At 34.2% G+C, this 13,494-nt stretch overlaps 1 protein-coding gene across 3 annotated transcripts in view; it reads left to right on the top strand.

Moving 5' to 3' along the window:
• The window catches only part of Polk (DNA polymerase kappa), a 61,088-nt gene that overhangs the window by 23,496 nt on the left and 24,098 nt on the right, over positions 1–13,494 (top strand). For all 3 annotated transcript variants that reach the window (XM_077109393.1, XM_077109395.1, XM_077109394.1), the window contains 2 exons: positions 9,619–9,771; positions 13,239–13,370. In XM_077109393.1, coding sequence (XP_076965508.1) covers positions 9,619–9,771; positions 13,239–13,370 — 285 coding nt within the window. The remainder of the gene's footprint in view (positions 1–9,618; positions 9,772–13,238; positions 13,371–13,494) is intronic.

The raw sequence follows: 13,494 nt of genomic DNA on the forward strand, positions 1-13,494 counted from the left end.
TCAAATGGTGTTTCCATTCCAGGTTTTCCAGTGAGTCTCCTACTACTTTCCATATTGGTTGCACCATTTTGCATTCCCACCAGCAACATGTATGAGTGTTCCTTTTTCCCCACATCCTTGCCAACGTTTATTGTTGTTTGTATTCTTGATAGCTGCCATTCTGACTGGAGTGAGATGAAAGAGTAGTTTTGATTATTTCTCTAATTGCTAGAGATGTTGAACATTTTTTCATATATTTGTTGATTGATTGTATATCACCTTCTGAGAAGTGTCTGTTCAGTTTGTTGGCCCATTTATTGATTGTTCCCCACATACTTTTTAGACCTAGATTTTATCAGTTTTATCATCTTTTAGGTTTTGATTTTACAGTGTCCAAAATATTACCTCATGGTTGTTTTCATTTATCTTCCTTTTGTTATACCATAAAAAGTAATCTTTTCACACTTTATAGCCATTCTTATTTTCTTATTGTGAGACTGTCCCCTTTTATTCTGTTTGTGAGGATGTAGGTCAAGTAGTTGGCACAAGAAACCCAAAAATGTACTTGAAATAAGATACGGCTATTTCTTTCTCACATATAGGTTAAGTGGCCACAACTAGTGGGGTACCGTAGTAGTTGAGAGACCCAGATTCTATAAATCATGTTGTTCTTTCATCTCCTGCTATTATCCTTACTTGGATTTACAAAACTGGATTATCTCTAATTCATATTCCATTTCCTGGTAGGGAAGAAAGACTGGGAGAAAAATATCAAAACTAAGTAGTTTGCTATTAAACAAGTAAAAAAAAAGTTACACACATTGCTTAAACCCACATTCTTTTGGCAGTAGTTTAAATTATAGGGCCCCCCCAAAAAAAAATTACTGCAAGATAAGCTGTAATATATGTTCTCTAGCTGGATGGCTATGTGCCCAGCTAAAAATACGTTACTATGAAATGAAGGAAGGATTTGGAGCTTCGATTTGGAGCTTCAACTAGCAGTCTGAAGCAATATCTTTTGCCCACATTTCTCCATATTTCTAGGGAGTTTATATCCATTTCTCTTGATTTATAAGATCTTATCATATCTTTAGAGTTTTTCTCTTGCCATTTGATATAAATATGTTTCCAGATGTTGTCTTTTAATTTTGCATGAGTTTTTCCCTATACAATTTAAAAATGTTTATATAATCACATCCATTTTTTTTAAGACTTTGTTTTTAGTGCTGTTTTGAGTTCACAGCAAAATTGAACAGAAGGTGGATTTCCCATATACTCCTACCCCACACAGGCATTACCTCCCTGACTAGTATCATCCCCCATAGAGTGGTACATTTGGTATAACTAATGACCCTACATTGGCACATCATTATCACCTAAAATCAATAAATCATTATTTGTATTGTACAGTTTATAGGTTTGGACAAATTTATAATGACATGTATTCAGTATCATAGCATACAGAGCAGTTTTACTATCCTTAAAATCCTTTAGATTCTGCCTATTTATCCTTCCCTTTTGCTAACCTTTGGCAATCAATCACTGGTCTTTCTAATACTTTCAAAGATTTACCTTTGCCAAAATGCCAGCGATAGTTGGAATCATACAGCATGAAACCTTTTCAAATTGGCTTATTTCACTTATGGTATGCCTTTAAGATCACTGCATGTCTGTTCATGGCTTGATAGCTCATCTTTTATGTGCTGAATATTATTCCATCCCATCATCTGGATGTACCAGTTTATTTATCTGTTTGCCTACTGAGGAGCAGGTTGATTACTTCCAAGTTTTGGCAATTAAGAATAAGCCACTACAAACATACATATGCAGGGTCTCTGTGTGGACGTGTTTTCAATTCCTTTTAGTAAATGCTAAAGAGGGTAATTGTTGGATGATAGGGTAAGAAACTGTTTAGTTTTAAAAGAAATTTCTAAACTCTCTTCCAAAATGTTTGTACTATTTTGCATTCCCGCCAGCAATGACACATTCATACCAACATTTACTGTTTCAAATATTTTAGATTTTGGTTATTCCAATTGATATATAGAATAGTGGTCGCTCATTGTTTTTAATTTGCATTTCCCTGATGGCATATGATTTTGAGCATCTTTTTTTTATATATACTTATTTGCCACCTGTATATCTTTTTGGTAAAGTATTAAATTGTTTGGCCCACTTTCTAATCAGGTTGTTTTATTTTCTTATTGTTAAGTTTTTAAAATTCCTTGTATATTTTAGATAATGGTCCTGTATCAGTTATGTCTTTTGCAAATATTTTCTCCTAGTCTGTGGCTTGTTGTTTCACTCTTTGTGGAATTTGCTTTGATATAAGGTATGAAGTACTTTTTTTCTTAAAGGATATTATATTTTGCCTAAATGGTGATTCAATTGTCCCAACACCATTTATTGAATCATAAGATCTTTCTCCACTGAATTGAAATGAGGTACTTTCAAATACTATATTCCCATTATACTTTTATTTGTTTCTAGACTCTCAATTCTAATCAATTGACTCTTTTCCTTTATCAGTAACATATAATTTTAGTTATTTAAAATTAAAAATATAGTTTAATATTCTTCCTCATAACTCTTCTTTCAACTTTTTTTAAAATTTTTCTCCTGAAGTTTCTTTTTCAGATAAACTAAGTTTTTAAAAAAAATTTCATTCTATCCAAAACAACATAGTTTTTAAAGTTATCTTATTTCTTAAGCAGTATACTTTGTGGACATTTTTGGCAAGTTTTATTGATCTGTAGTCTACAAATTTTTTTAATGTTTCAGAACTTTTATTTATTTATTTACTTATTTATTTGATTTTAATTTGTTATATGTGACAACAGGATGCATTACAATCCATATTACACAGATAGAGCACATTTTTTCGTATCTCTGGTTGTACACAAAGTAGAGTCACATCCTTCATGTCTTCATACGTGTACTTAGGGTATTTATTTATTTGTATGCGGTGCTAATGATTGAACCCAGTGCCTCACATGTGCTAGGCAAGCACTCTGCCACTGAACCACAGCCCCAGCCCTACAAATATTTTTAATGTAAGTTTTAAAGATATAAAGTACGTGGGAGCGGTGCTAACAACTTTTAGCTGTTCATACTATTTTTTAAGTTTACTCTTAAATATGCTAATAATCTGAAGGAATGAAAATGCCTTTCATTGTATAGAGAAGTGAAGATTTTGTTCCAGTTTTAGTCAACTGTTTCATGGGAGGCTCTCTGGCATCTTTTGCAACAGGAATGACAGGAAATGTGTTTTATGTTGATTGTTGAATTGTTTCATTTGTTGAGCTTCCTCTAAAAGAAATTGTATAAACGGGAGGAGATTGAGGAAGTCCTAAAGAGTCAAGAAGGTCTGCAAGAACAGAGATGTTTTCATGGGAAGTGTGTTTCTATTTTCAAGTCTAAAATTTGCAAGTGCTAGATTTTATTTGTGTGATACGATAATGTGAACTATTGCTAGTCCACCTGAGGTAAGTAACTTCTGCAGGCATGAACTCCCAGGATGTTCATCCAGAACCTAAGTTTTTCCACCCTATCCTACCCTCATTAGACCTCCTAAAGACACAATTATTGTTATCACTGCCAAAATATTCATAACAATATAAATCCATAAACAAATATCCATGTTATATTAAATGGCAACTACACAGAAAATCAGTACATTTTGTGCATTTTAACAATGGACTTTATTAACTCATACTCCCTCAGTAGTCTTTAAGGAAATACTAAGTCAAGCAATTAAAAGCATTAGTTTCAGCTGGTCATGGTGGCACACACCTATAATCCCAGCTGTTTGGGAGGCTGAAGCAGGAGGATCAGAAGTTCAAAGTCAGCCTCAGCAACTTAGTGAGGCCCTAAGCAACTCAGTGAGACCCTGTCTCTAAATAAAATACAAAAAGGGCTGGGGTTGTGGCTGAGTGGTACTGGGTTCAATCCCCAGTACTAAAAACAAAAAAAAAAGTAGCATTATTTCTAAAATAGTCCTCTAAATGTAATAGAAATGGGAGGGTTTTTTTTAAGTAAATAAGACCATTATGGATATGAAATACACCATTAGTATTCTTTTTGAACTTACTTGAACTTAAATGTTAAAGACTTTAAAAAAATCTATTTTAGGGAAACATAAGATAATAGAAAGGACAGATGCTTTGGAGTAAACTTGTTTCCAGGTCTAGCTCTACCATTTACCAGCTGTATAACTCAGGGAATATTAATCTTACTGAGCTTTAGTTTCCTCATCTATAAAATAGGAGTAATAGGGAGCTGGGGTTGTAGCTCAGTGGGAGAGCACTTGCCTAGCATGTGTGAAGCACTGGGTTTGATCCTCAGCACCACATAAAAACATAAATAAAATGAAGGTGTTGTGTCCATCTACAACTAAAAAAAATCTAAAAAAAAATAGGAATAATAATTATAATCACAGAATTACTTTGATAATTAAATGGATTAATTTAAGAAGCACTTAGCATATTATTTGACATAATATACTCAATAAATGTCACTTGTACTTTTAAAATTAGAGGTATTATTGTTAAATCCTTACTGTATCCTTAGATAAGTTCATCACATTAGTGGCTCTTAATTATTTTCAATGACTTTTGGAAGTTAGTGTAGTCCCACTTTATAAATAAGGAAAGTAATGATGAGAGAGCAGTTAATCTATCCACTGTCATATAACTAATGAGTGGCAGGGCTGGGACCTAAACCAAAGCCCTTATATTTAACCCCATGTGACACACACTGATTCTCAGCAGTGACAGAGGGAACAAGGTGCATGTTACAGACTCAGATCAGAGCTTGAAAATCATTGGGAGGGAAAATAGAAGAAAGGGAAATGTGAGAACTTAAGTAGAAGAAACTAAAAAAACAGTGGTAGTGTGCATCTGGTAGATGTAAAAAGAAAAGTTCAGACAAGGGTGACTAATGAGAGATAGTAAAGGAAAGTGGAATATATGAGTCATGCAGTAGGGAGGTTTCCTTTTGGCAACTGCACACTTGAATTAAGAAAAGAGAATACTTTGCCAAAGAAATTGTCATAGCATTAATATATGAGTTGTAAGAGAATTTTTTACCATATGGTTTGCTTTCTATTTATTGTCTTTTAGTTTTCTAGATAATTTCAGGCCAAATTATTTCAGATGCCACTCCCTCACTCTCACTCTACTCATATCCTAGGCATATTATCTGGGTTGTAGATTAGCTTTTAGTCTACCCTGTTTTTACTAGTCTTCATGATTTGTTTACATCTAGTCAGGATGCCATTCTCAAGTCCAAAATGAACACTGCCAGAAGAAACAGTTTAAATCAGGATGATAAATCAGGATAAAATTGAAAAGTTCCTTTTGTTATGTACAGTGTCTCACTGCAAGAAGTTAACCTTCTCCAAAATTTTTCTAATACTACTTTCTTAAAAAAAACAACTTTAATATATTAAAGTTACATATTGATACAAATTTAATTTCTCCTACCAGCCTCCCCTCCTGTCTCTTCTGTGGGGAAGGATTCTTATCTGGAAGATAAGAACTTTCTCCTGAAGGTACTCAAAATTCAGCATCTAATACAATAAGTGCCATGATAAGAGCAGGAATACAAATGAAGGAATATTAACTTATCTGGCACAAAGGAAAAAGATCCAGTTAAATTACAGAGAGATATGTAAGCTGATCCTTGAAGCCTTGTGACAGGTAGGAAAGGCATTCTAGACAAAGGAACAGCTTGAGGAAAGCACAGAACACCTCAAGTCTTTCAGTGACTTGTAGACTAAACAGAAGTAGGCCCTCTGGAGATTCTCATTGTGGCTGCTACAGACAAATGTGATTCAGGGTGATTGTTTCTAAAAAAGAAATTATAGTTTTAATCTATGGCTAATGAACAGCTAGTGTCACAATAATGCTAAGAAGGAAGGCCATGAAAAAAAAATTCTGCAAAGTGGAGATAAGGGAAGTCCAGCATGGGGGAAAAAGCTACATACACTGTATACCCTTGTGTCTCTCCACTTCATGTGTGCATGGCAGGATGGTTCTGGGGATCGAACCCAGATTCTTGTGCATACCAAGCAAGCAGTCAACCACTAAGCTCCATCCCCAGTTATACATGACAGCAGAATGCTCTTTGATTCATTGTACACAAATGGAGCAGAATTTTTGACTTCTCTGGTTGTACACGAAGTATGGTCCCACCATTCATGCAATTGTACATGTACCTAGGGTAATGATGTCTGTCTCATTCCACCATCCTTCCTATCCCCATGCCCCCTCTCTACTCCCTCCCCTTTTCCCAGTCCAAAGTTCTTCCACTCATCCTATGCCCCTCCCGATTATGGATTAACATACGCTTATCAGAGAAAACATTTGGCCTTTGGTTTTTTGGGATTGGCTTATTTCACTTAGCATGATATTCTTTAACTACATCCATGTACCTCCAAATGCCAGAATTTTATTCTCTTTTCTTGCTCAGTAATATTCCATTGTGTGTATATGCCACAGTTTCTTTATTCATTCATCTATTGAAGGGCATTTAGATTGGTTCTACAGTTTTGCTATTGTGAATTCTGTGGCTATAAACGTTGATATATCTGTGTCACTGTACTATGCTCTTTTTAAGTCCCTTGGGTATAGAGTGAGGAGTGAGATAGCTGGGTCAAATGGTGGTTCCATTCCAAGTTTTCTAAGGAATCTCTATACTGCTTTCCAGATTGGCTGTACCAATTTGCAGTCCCACCAGCAATGTGTAAGTGTGCCTTTTTCCTCACATCCTCACAATACTTATTTTTGCTTATTATTCTTGATTATTGCTGTTCTGATGTTAGAGTAGTTTTGATTTGCATTTCTCTGATTAATATAGATGTTGAACATTTTTTCATGTATTTGTTGATTGATTGTATATCTTCTTCTGAGAAGTGTGTGTTCAATTCCTTAACCCGTTTATTGATTGGGTTGTTTGTTTTTTGGTGTTAAGTATTTTGAGTTCTCATATATCCTGGAGATGAACACTCTATCTGATGTGCGTGTGGCAAAAATTTGCTCCCAAAATGTAGGCTCTCTCTTGACCTCATTGATTGTTTCTTTTGCTGAGAAGAAGCTTTTTAGTTTGATTCTATTCCATTTATTGATTCTTGATTTTGTTTCTTGCGCTTTAGGGGCCTAACCCAACATGATGAAAATTTAGGCCTACTTTTTCTTCTATTAGGTGTAGGGTCTCTGGTCTAATTCCTAGGTTCTTGATCCACTTTGAATTGAGTTTTGTGCATAGAGAGAGATAGGGGTTTAATTTCATTTTGCTACATATGGATTTCTAGTTTTCCCAGTATGATTTGTTAAAGAGGCTATCTTTTCTCCAATGTGTGTTTTGGGTGCCTTTGTCTAGTATGAGATAACTGTATTTATGCAGGTTTGTCTCTGTGTTTTCTATTCTGTACCATTGGTCTACATGTCTGTTTTGATGCCAATACCATGCTGTTTTTGTTACTATGGCTCTGTTTAACGTCTGGTATTGTGATGCCTCCTGCTTCACTCTTCTTGCTAAAAGATTTCTTTGGCTATTTTGGGTCTCTTATTTTTCCAAATGAATTTCAAGATTGTTTTTCTATTTCAATGAGGTATCACCTACAGTTTTTTAATTGGTATCACATAGCACTTTTGGTAGAATGGCTATTTTGACAACATTAATTCTGCCTATCCAAGAGCATGGGATATCTTTTCATCTTCTATAGTGTTCTATAGTTTTCCTTGTAGAGGTCTTTCACCTCTTTTGTTAAATTGATTCCCAAGGGTTTGTTTTTTTTCTTTGTTTTTTTTTTTTTTTTGAGGCTATTGTGAATGGGGTGGTTTTCTTAATTTCTCTTTGTGAGGATTCATTAGTGATGTATAAAAATGCTTATAATTTTGAGGCAGGCTCTCACTAGTTGCCTTGGCTGGTCTTAAATTTGTAATCTTCCTGTCTCAGCCTCCGTAGTTGCTATGTTTACAGGTGTGAGCCACCATGCCTATTATATTTGCACCTTCAAAGAAACTTGCTCAGCAGGGCATGGTAGTGCTTACCTGTAATCCCAGCAGCCTAGGAGATTGAGGCAACAGGATCACGAGTTCAAAGCCATCCTCAGGGAGGCTGTAGGGAACTTGGTGAGACTCTGTCTCTAAATAAAATACAAGAAAGGGCTAGGGATGTGGTTCAGTGGTGAAGTGCCCATGGTTTCAATCCCTAGTACCAAACAACAACAACAACTTGCTCTAAGGATCTCCACATTCCAGGATTCACCAGCACTTGCCAATTTGGGGCTGTTTTTCTCCGTTTTTGATTGCTTTGTTATGTAGCTATATGCTCATTCTTTTAGTAATAAATTGCATTTATTGAACTTGTGCCATGTGGCACTGTTCCATGCTCCTTACATGCTCTTATGATTTTATTTCAATGGTTTTGGCAACTTGCTTACACATTGCAGAGATAAAATTGTCACACAGTAACCCTCAGCTACCCAGAAAGCTGGAATTATTTAGCATTAACAGAGGCAAGCCACAAAAAGCAAGTTATAAATGAGTATGTCTGTTTCATAAACCCTTTTCTTACTTGCCTATTTTGGTTATTTCTAACCCCTTTTGTTTCTCTTTATTCTTTTCAGCCCAATTTTTCTCTGAAGAGTCAAAGATTAAGATAATTTGACATATGTATTGAAGTTTATAAAGTATTAATTATTTCTTAAGTTTTCAAATTTATTTGTATCAACTAACATTTATCAAATGTATAATGACAGCAGTTCTGCAGAGGGAATTTTTACATTATACTTTGGTGTGTTTGGGTTATACGTTACTGTTCAGTATAACAAGATATGCCAAAGAGGTATAATCTTTTGTTGTACATTTTCTTTGTTGCTATTTAAGACACATTTTGAGTCAAATAGGAGTTGTTTATTTTACCTAAATTGAAACTTTCAGTGCTAGTAAGTTCTCCAAATTTATAAAGCAATAGAATATTTGATATAAGCAGTTGAAATACTTCTTCATTCAATAAATATTTATTAAGTTCTTACTATATATATAGCCTGGGAGTATGGAGAGAAGAGTTGTGAAGAAATGACATTTAAGAATAAGCTGTGTGGGGGGGAGCTGGGGTTGTGGCTCAGTGGTAGAGTGCTCGCCTAGCATTCACAAGGCACTAGGTTTGATCCTCAGCACTACATAAATGTAAAATAAAGATATTGTATCCACCTAAAGCTTAAGAATAAATATTTTTTTAAAAAAAGAAGAAGCTGTGAGGCTGGGATTGTGGCTCAGTGGTAGAGTCCTCGCCTAGTATGTGCGAGGCCCTAGGTTAGATCCTCAGCACCACATAAAAATAAAATAAAGATATTGTGTCCAACTACAACTAAAAAATAATAAATATTTTTAAAAAATTTTAAAGAATAAGCTGTATTTGTACAAATAAAAGCAGTTACCATTCTCAATAAACAATAAATTATATACCCATAAACACTCATGAATAGCCATAAAATTTGCATCCATAGGATGGATGGATGCATAAACGGATGGAGGCACATAAATGCCTACTAAATTAAAATTAATGTTATGATTAATGATATTTCAATATTATGTTGTCTTAAAGTGTGTTAACTCTTTTTTTTTAATTAAGGTTGACAGATTTGCAATGGAATTAGAACAGGGCCGGGATTTGAACAATACCATAGTGCATGTTGACATGGATGCCTTCTATGCAGCTGTAGAAATGAGGGACAATCCAGAATTAAAGGATAAACCCATTGCTGTAGGATCAATGAGTATGTTGGTAAGTAAGCAAAGATCAAAAACAGAAAGGGAATTTCATAGCATGTTCTAGTAGGCTTTACTAGTTCACAAAGGGAGAAACTTTTATTGAGGTGTACCAGTTTGCTGAGTATTTTTCTGGGTGCTTTATAAATGCTCAGTTGGTTTTTTCAACATACATTAAGGTACTATTTTTTATTTCCACTTGAAAAGAAAACAAATTCAAATGATTAATAACTTGCCCCAAACACAAACCTATTAAAATGGTACTGACATTGTTCTTTTTCATGGTAAATTTTATTTTTTCACAAGTGTTCTACTTAAAGAAGAAAGAAAAAGGAAATGTCATTCTAAAGCAGAATTTTTCATACTATGCCTACAGATCAAGTCCACCCTGCCACCTTCTTTTTAAATACATTTATTGGAACAAAGTTACAGCCATTTATTACTGCTGTTTCACTAAAAGAGTAGAATTGAGCACTTACAATAAAAAATATGATCATAAAGCTTAAAGTGATTACTATCTGGACTTTCACAGAAAAGATTTATCAACCTAGTTCTAAAAGTGAGCTATTTTATTACTATGTTACATTTAGAACACACTTTAATAGTTTTTCTCAGAATCTTCATTTTTCTGATCACTATGTTGCTTTTTTTGTTTGTTTGTTTTTACTTCTTCCTTGACCATAGAAGGTAAAGGTGACCAGGATACAGGATAGCTATATGTGACTGAAAATGTATTGAGAATTAAAAGTACTAGAATAGATAGATGGGTTTGGGTATAAAGAAACATACCATGGCTGGGCACAGTGGGGCACACCTATAATCTCAGTGGCTTGGGAGGATGAGGCAGGAGGATCACAAGTTCAAAGCCAGCCTCAGCAACTTAGCAAGGCCCCAAGCAACTCAGCAAGACTCTGTCTCTAAATAAAATACAAAAAAGGGTTAGGGATGTGGCTCAGTGGTTAAGTGCCTCTGGGTTCAATCCCTGGTAACAAAAAAAGAAAAGAAAAACATACTAAAGAGAGTTATTCCCTGTTGTTGCCTCCTTCTGGTGCCTTAGATAGCTATACCTTAATCCCTACAGAGTTATTATTATTTTTAATTTATAATCTGTGTATTTCCTATCTCTATTCCTATAAGTATACACACAACTGACAAGTCTAGTTCTAAAATAATGTTTATCAAAAGGGTACTCAACTCCCCTTTCTTACAAATCACCAAAAAACATTTGAAAAAAAATTATATTAATAAAATATAATACTCTATATTTATGTATGTGTGTTTTATGCATACACACATACTGTAACCTTGTTAGAACCATAACCCACTGCTTTTGAAATCTACAAAAAAATATCTTTCAGACACTATCTATTCTGATTATTTGCTATATTTAACAAAGATTACCCTTTTTGTATGCTGAACTAAATTAAATTCCCTTCTGATGAGAGCTGAAGCATAATTGTTTTTGTCTTAGTGAACTCATAAAAGTGTATGTACAAATTAATAATGAGAGTGATGGTGCATATTTGATTATTCCAGTAATTCTTTTTTTGGTGAATTTAATGGATTTTGGAAATGTTCTGAGTTGGCTCTAAGAATAGGAACTTAGACCTATAGCATTTTCTAGTGCTGTATAAGAAACCCTTTAGTAGTTTATAGACAACCATGTCTTTTCTCATGATTCCATAATTTGTGCAGAGTTCAATGGGGATAACTCAACTCTACCTGGGGTTAGCTAGGGCTGTTTAATTGGAGCCAGAGACTCTAAAATGGCTTTCATCTAGCACTTCCGCAGAAGCAATTAGAGTGGCTTCCAACATTTGCACTTTCTTCTCTCCATGCTCATCCTTTAGTAATGTACCACAAGGTCTTTGCAATGGTTTGCTGGATCACAAAAAAGCAAGAGTAGAAGCTGAAGGCTTCTTAAGACCTAGGCTTCAGGACTCACACTGTAGCATTTACCACACATGCTTTTATTCAAAGTTAGTCATAAGGCAAGTCATTTGGTATAAGGAACTAAAATCTTACCTTTTGAGTAACTTGTAAAACTGTTATGGCTCTGATTCATGATCTACCACAAACAGAGGAATTCAAATCTTTGTTTCTGTTCTACTTAGATATAGCATTCATATTAGTTCCATTACATTTATTTATATTTATAGCATTGGTTTGTCTTTCTAGTATGATTTGCATTTTCCTTTTTGGATCACTGAGTAAGGATTAGCATAGTTTTAATCCCTCTCAAGATTTTTAAAATACCTTTTGAAATTTATTAAAGGAAAACTAATAATATTTTGTGATAATTCCTTCATTTGATAGATTGTGTTCTGCTTTTCTTTGAATTTTCACTTGAGATTCCACATAAAGATTCTATTTGTGATAAAAAATTTTTTAGTAAATGGTACTGTGGTCTACCTACCAGATTGACATATGTCAAATATCAAATATTACTGTCAAATATCATCACTAAGGATTTAATAAGTAATAGTCTCTGTTTTACTCTCATACTTTTTTAGTTCCATCTCCTAGTCAAAATGGTTTTACCAAAAAATATATTCGTGTGTTGAGAAATAAAACTTAATTCATTTTGGAGACTTAATTTGGTTAGACCTTCAATTGTTAGTTGTTGTCTAGGTAAAAATTTCCCCAAATACCAAATTGAGCAAATCCAAAAATATACTACAGATCTATCATCCCCAGAAATCCAAAATCCATCACTCAAAAATTTCAGATTTGGGAGCATTTAGATTTTAGATTTCCAGATCAGGGATGCTTAATTGGTAAAATCTGTGCGAATATTCTAAAGTCTGAAAGACTCTGTAATCTGAAATACTTTTGTTCCTAAGCACTTTGGATAAATGATACTCAACCTATATTATTTTATATTAGTACTTTCTATACTGTGACTTTTATGTAATATTTAAATTATTTGCACTATCCTATTAACTATTCTATACTATTACTTTTATATAACAACATCCACTATCATCCAGACTTGTAAGATATGTACTATATTACAGGTATGTCTTAAAACAAATGAACTTTATTTTCAGGGGGGCTGGGGTTGTGGCTCAGCGGTAGAGTGCTCTCCTAGCATGTGCGAGGCACTAGGTTCAATCCTCAGCACCACATAAAAATAAGTAAATAAAATAAAGGTATTGTGTCCAACTACAACTAAAAAAAATTATTTAAAAATATGAAGTTTACTTACTGGAATTACGAAAGAATCTCTTTTATTAGAATAGCTTAATTACTATCTGGTATCACATTATAAATATAAGGACAGCAGTGAGAAAGGGTCATGGTATCATCATACCATGAAAGGATAAAGTCAAACTGTGGGTTCAGTGATTCAAGAGAGTGACCTGTATTAGAAATGTCCTTGAATTGAAAATGCATATCAATAATGTGTTTCTTATGAATGCATGGATCAACATGTCCATTTACTTTTGTTTATTTTTCTCTATGTGGCCAATTCTTTTTCAGTCTACTTCAAATTACATTGCAAGGAGGTTTGGTGTTCGTGCAGCCATGCCAGGATTTATTGCTAAGAGACTCTGCCCACAACTTATCATAGTGCCCCCAAACTTTGACAAATACAGAGCTGTGAGTAAAGAGGTAAGTTGATATCTCACTCCTACTTAATATTCTTTCTCTGGTTTTCTGTCACCTAGAGAGTCAACTGTAAATACCTTAGCACATCAGGATTTTAGTAAATGATACTGTGGTCTACCACATTTAG

The sequence above is a fragment of the Callospermophilus lateralis genome, chromosome 5 (genome assembly GCF_048772815.1).
Source record: "Callospermophilus lateralis isolate mCalLat2 chromosome 5, mCalLat2.hap1, whole genome shotgun sequence".
Classification (NCBI taxonomy): Eukaryota; Metazoa; Chordata; class Mammalia; order Rodentia; family Sciuridae; genus Callospermophilus; species Callospermophilus lateralis.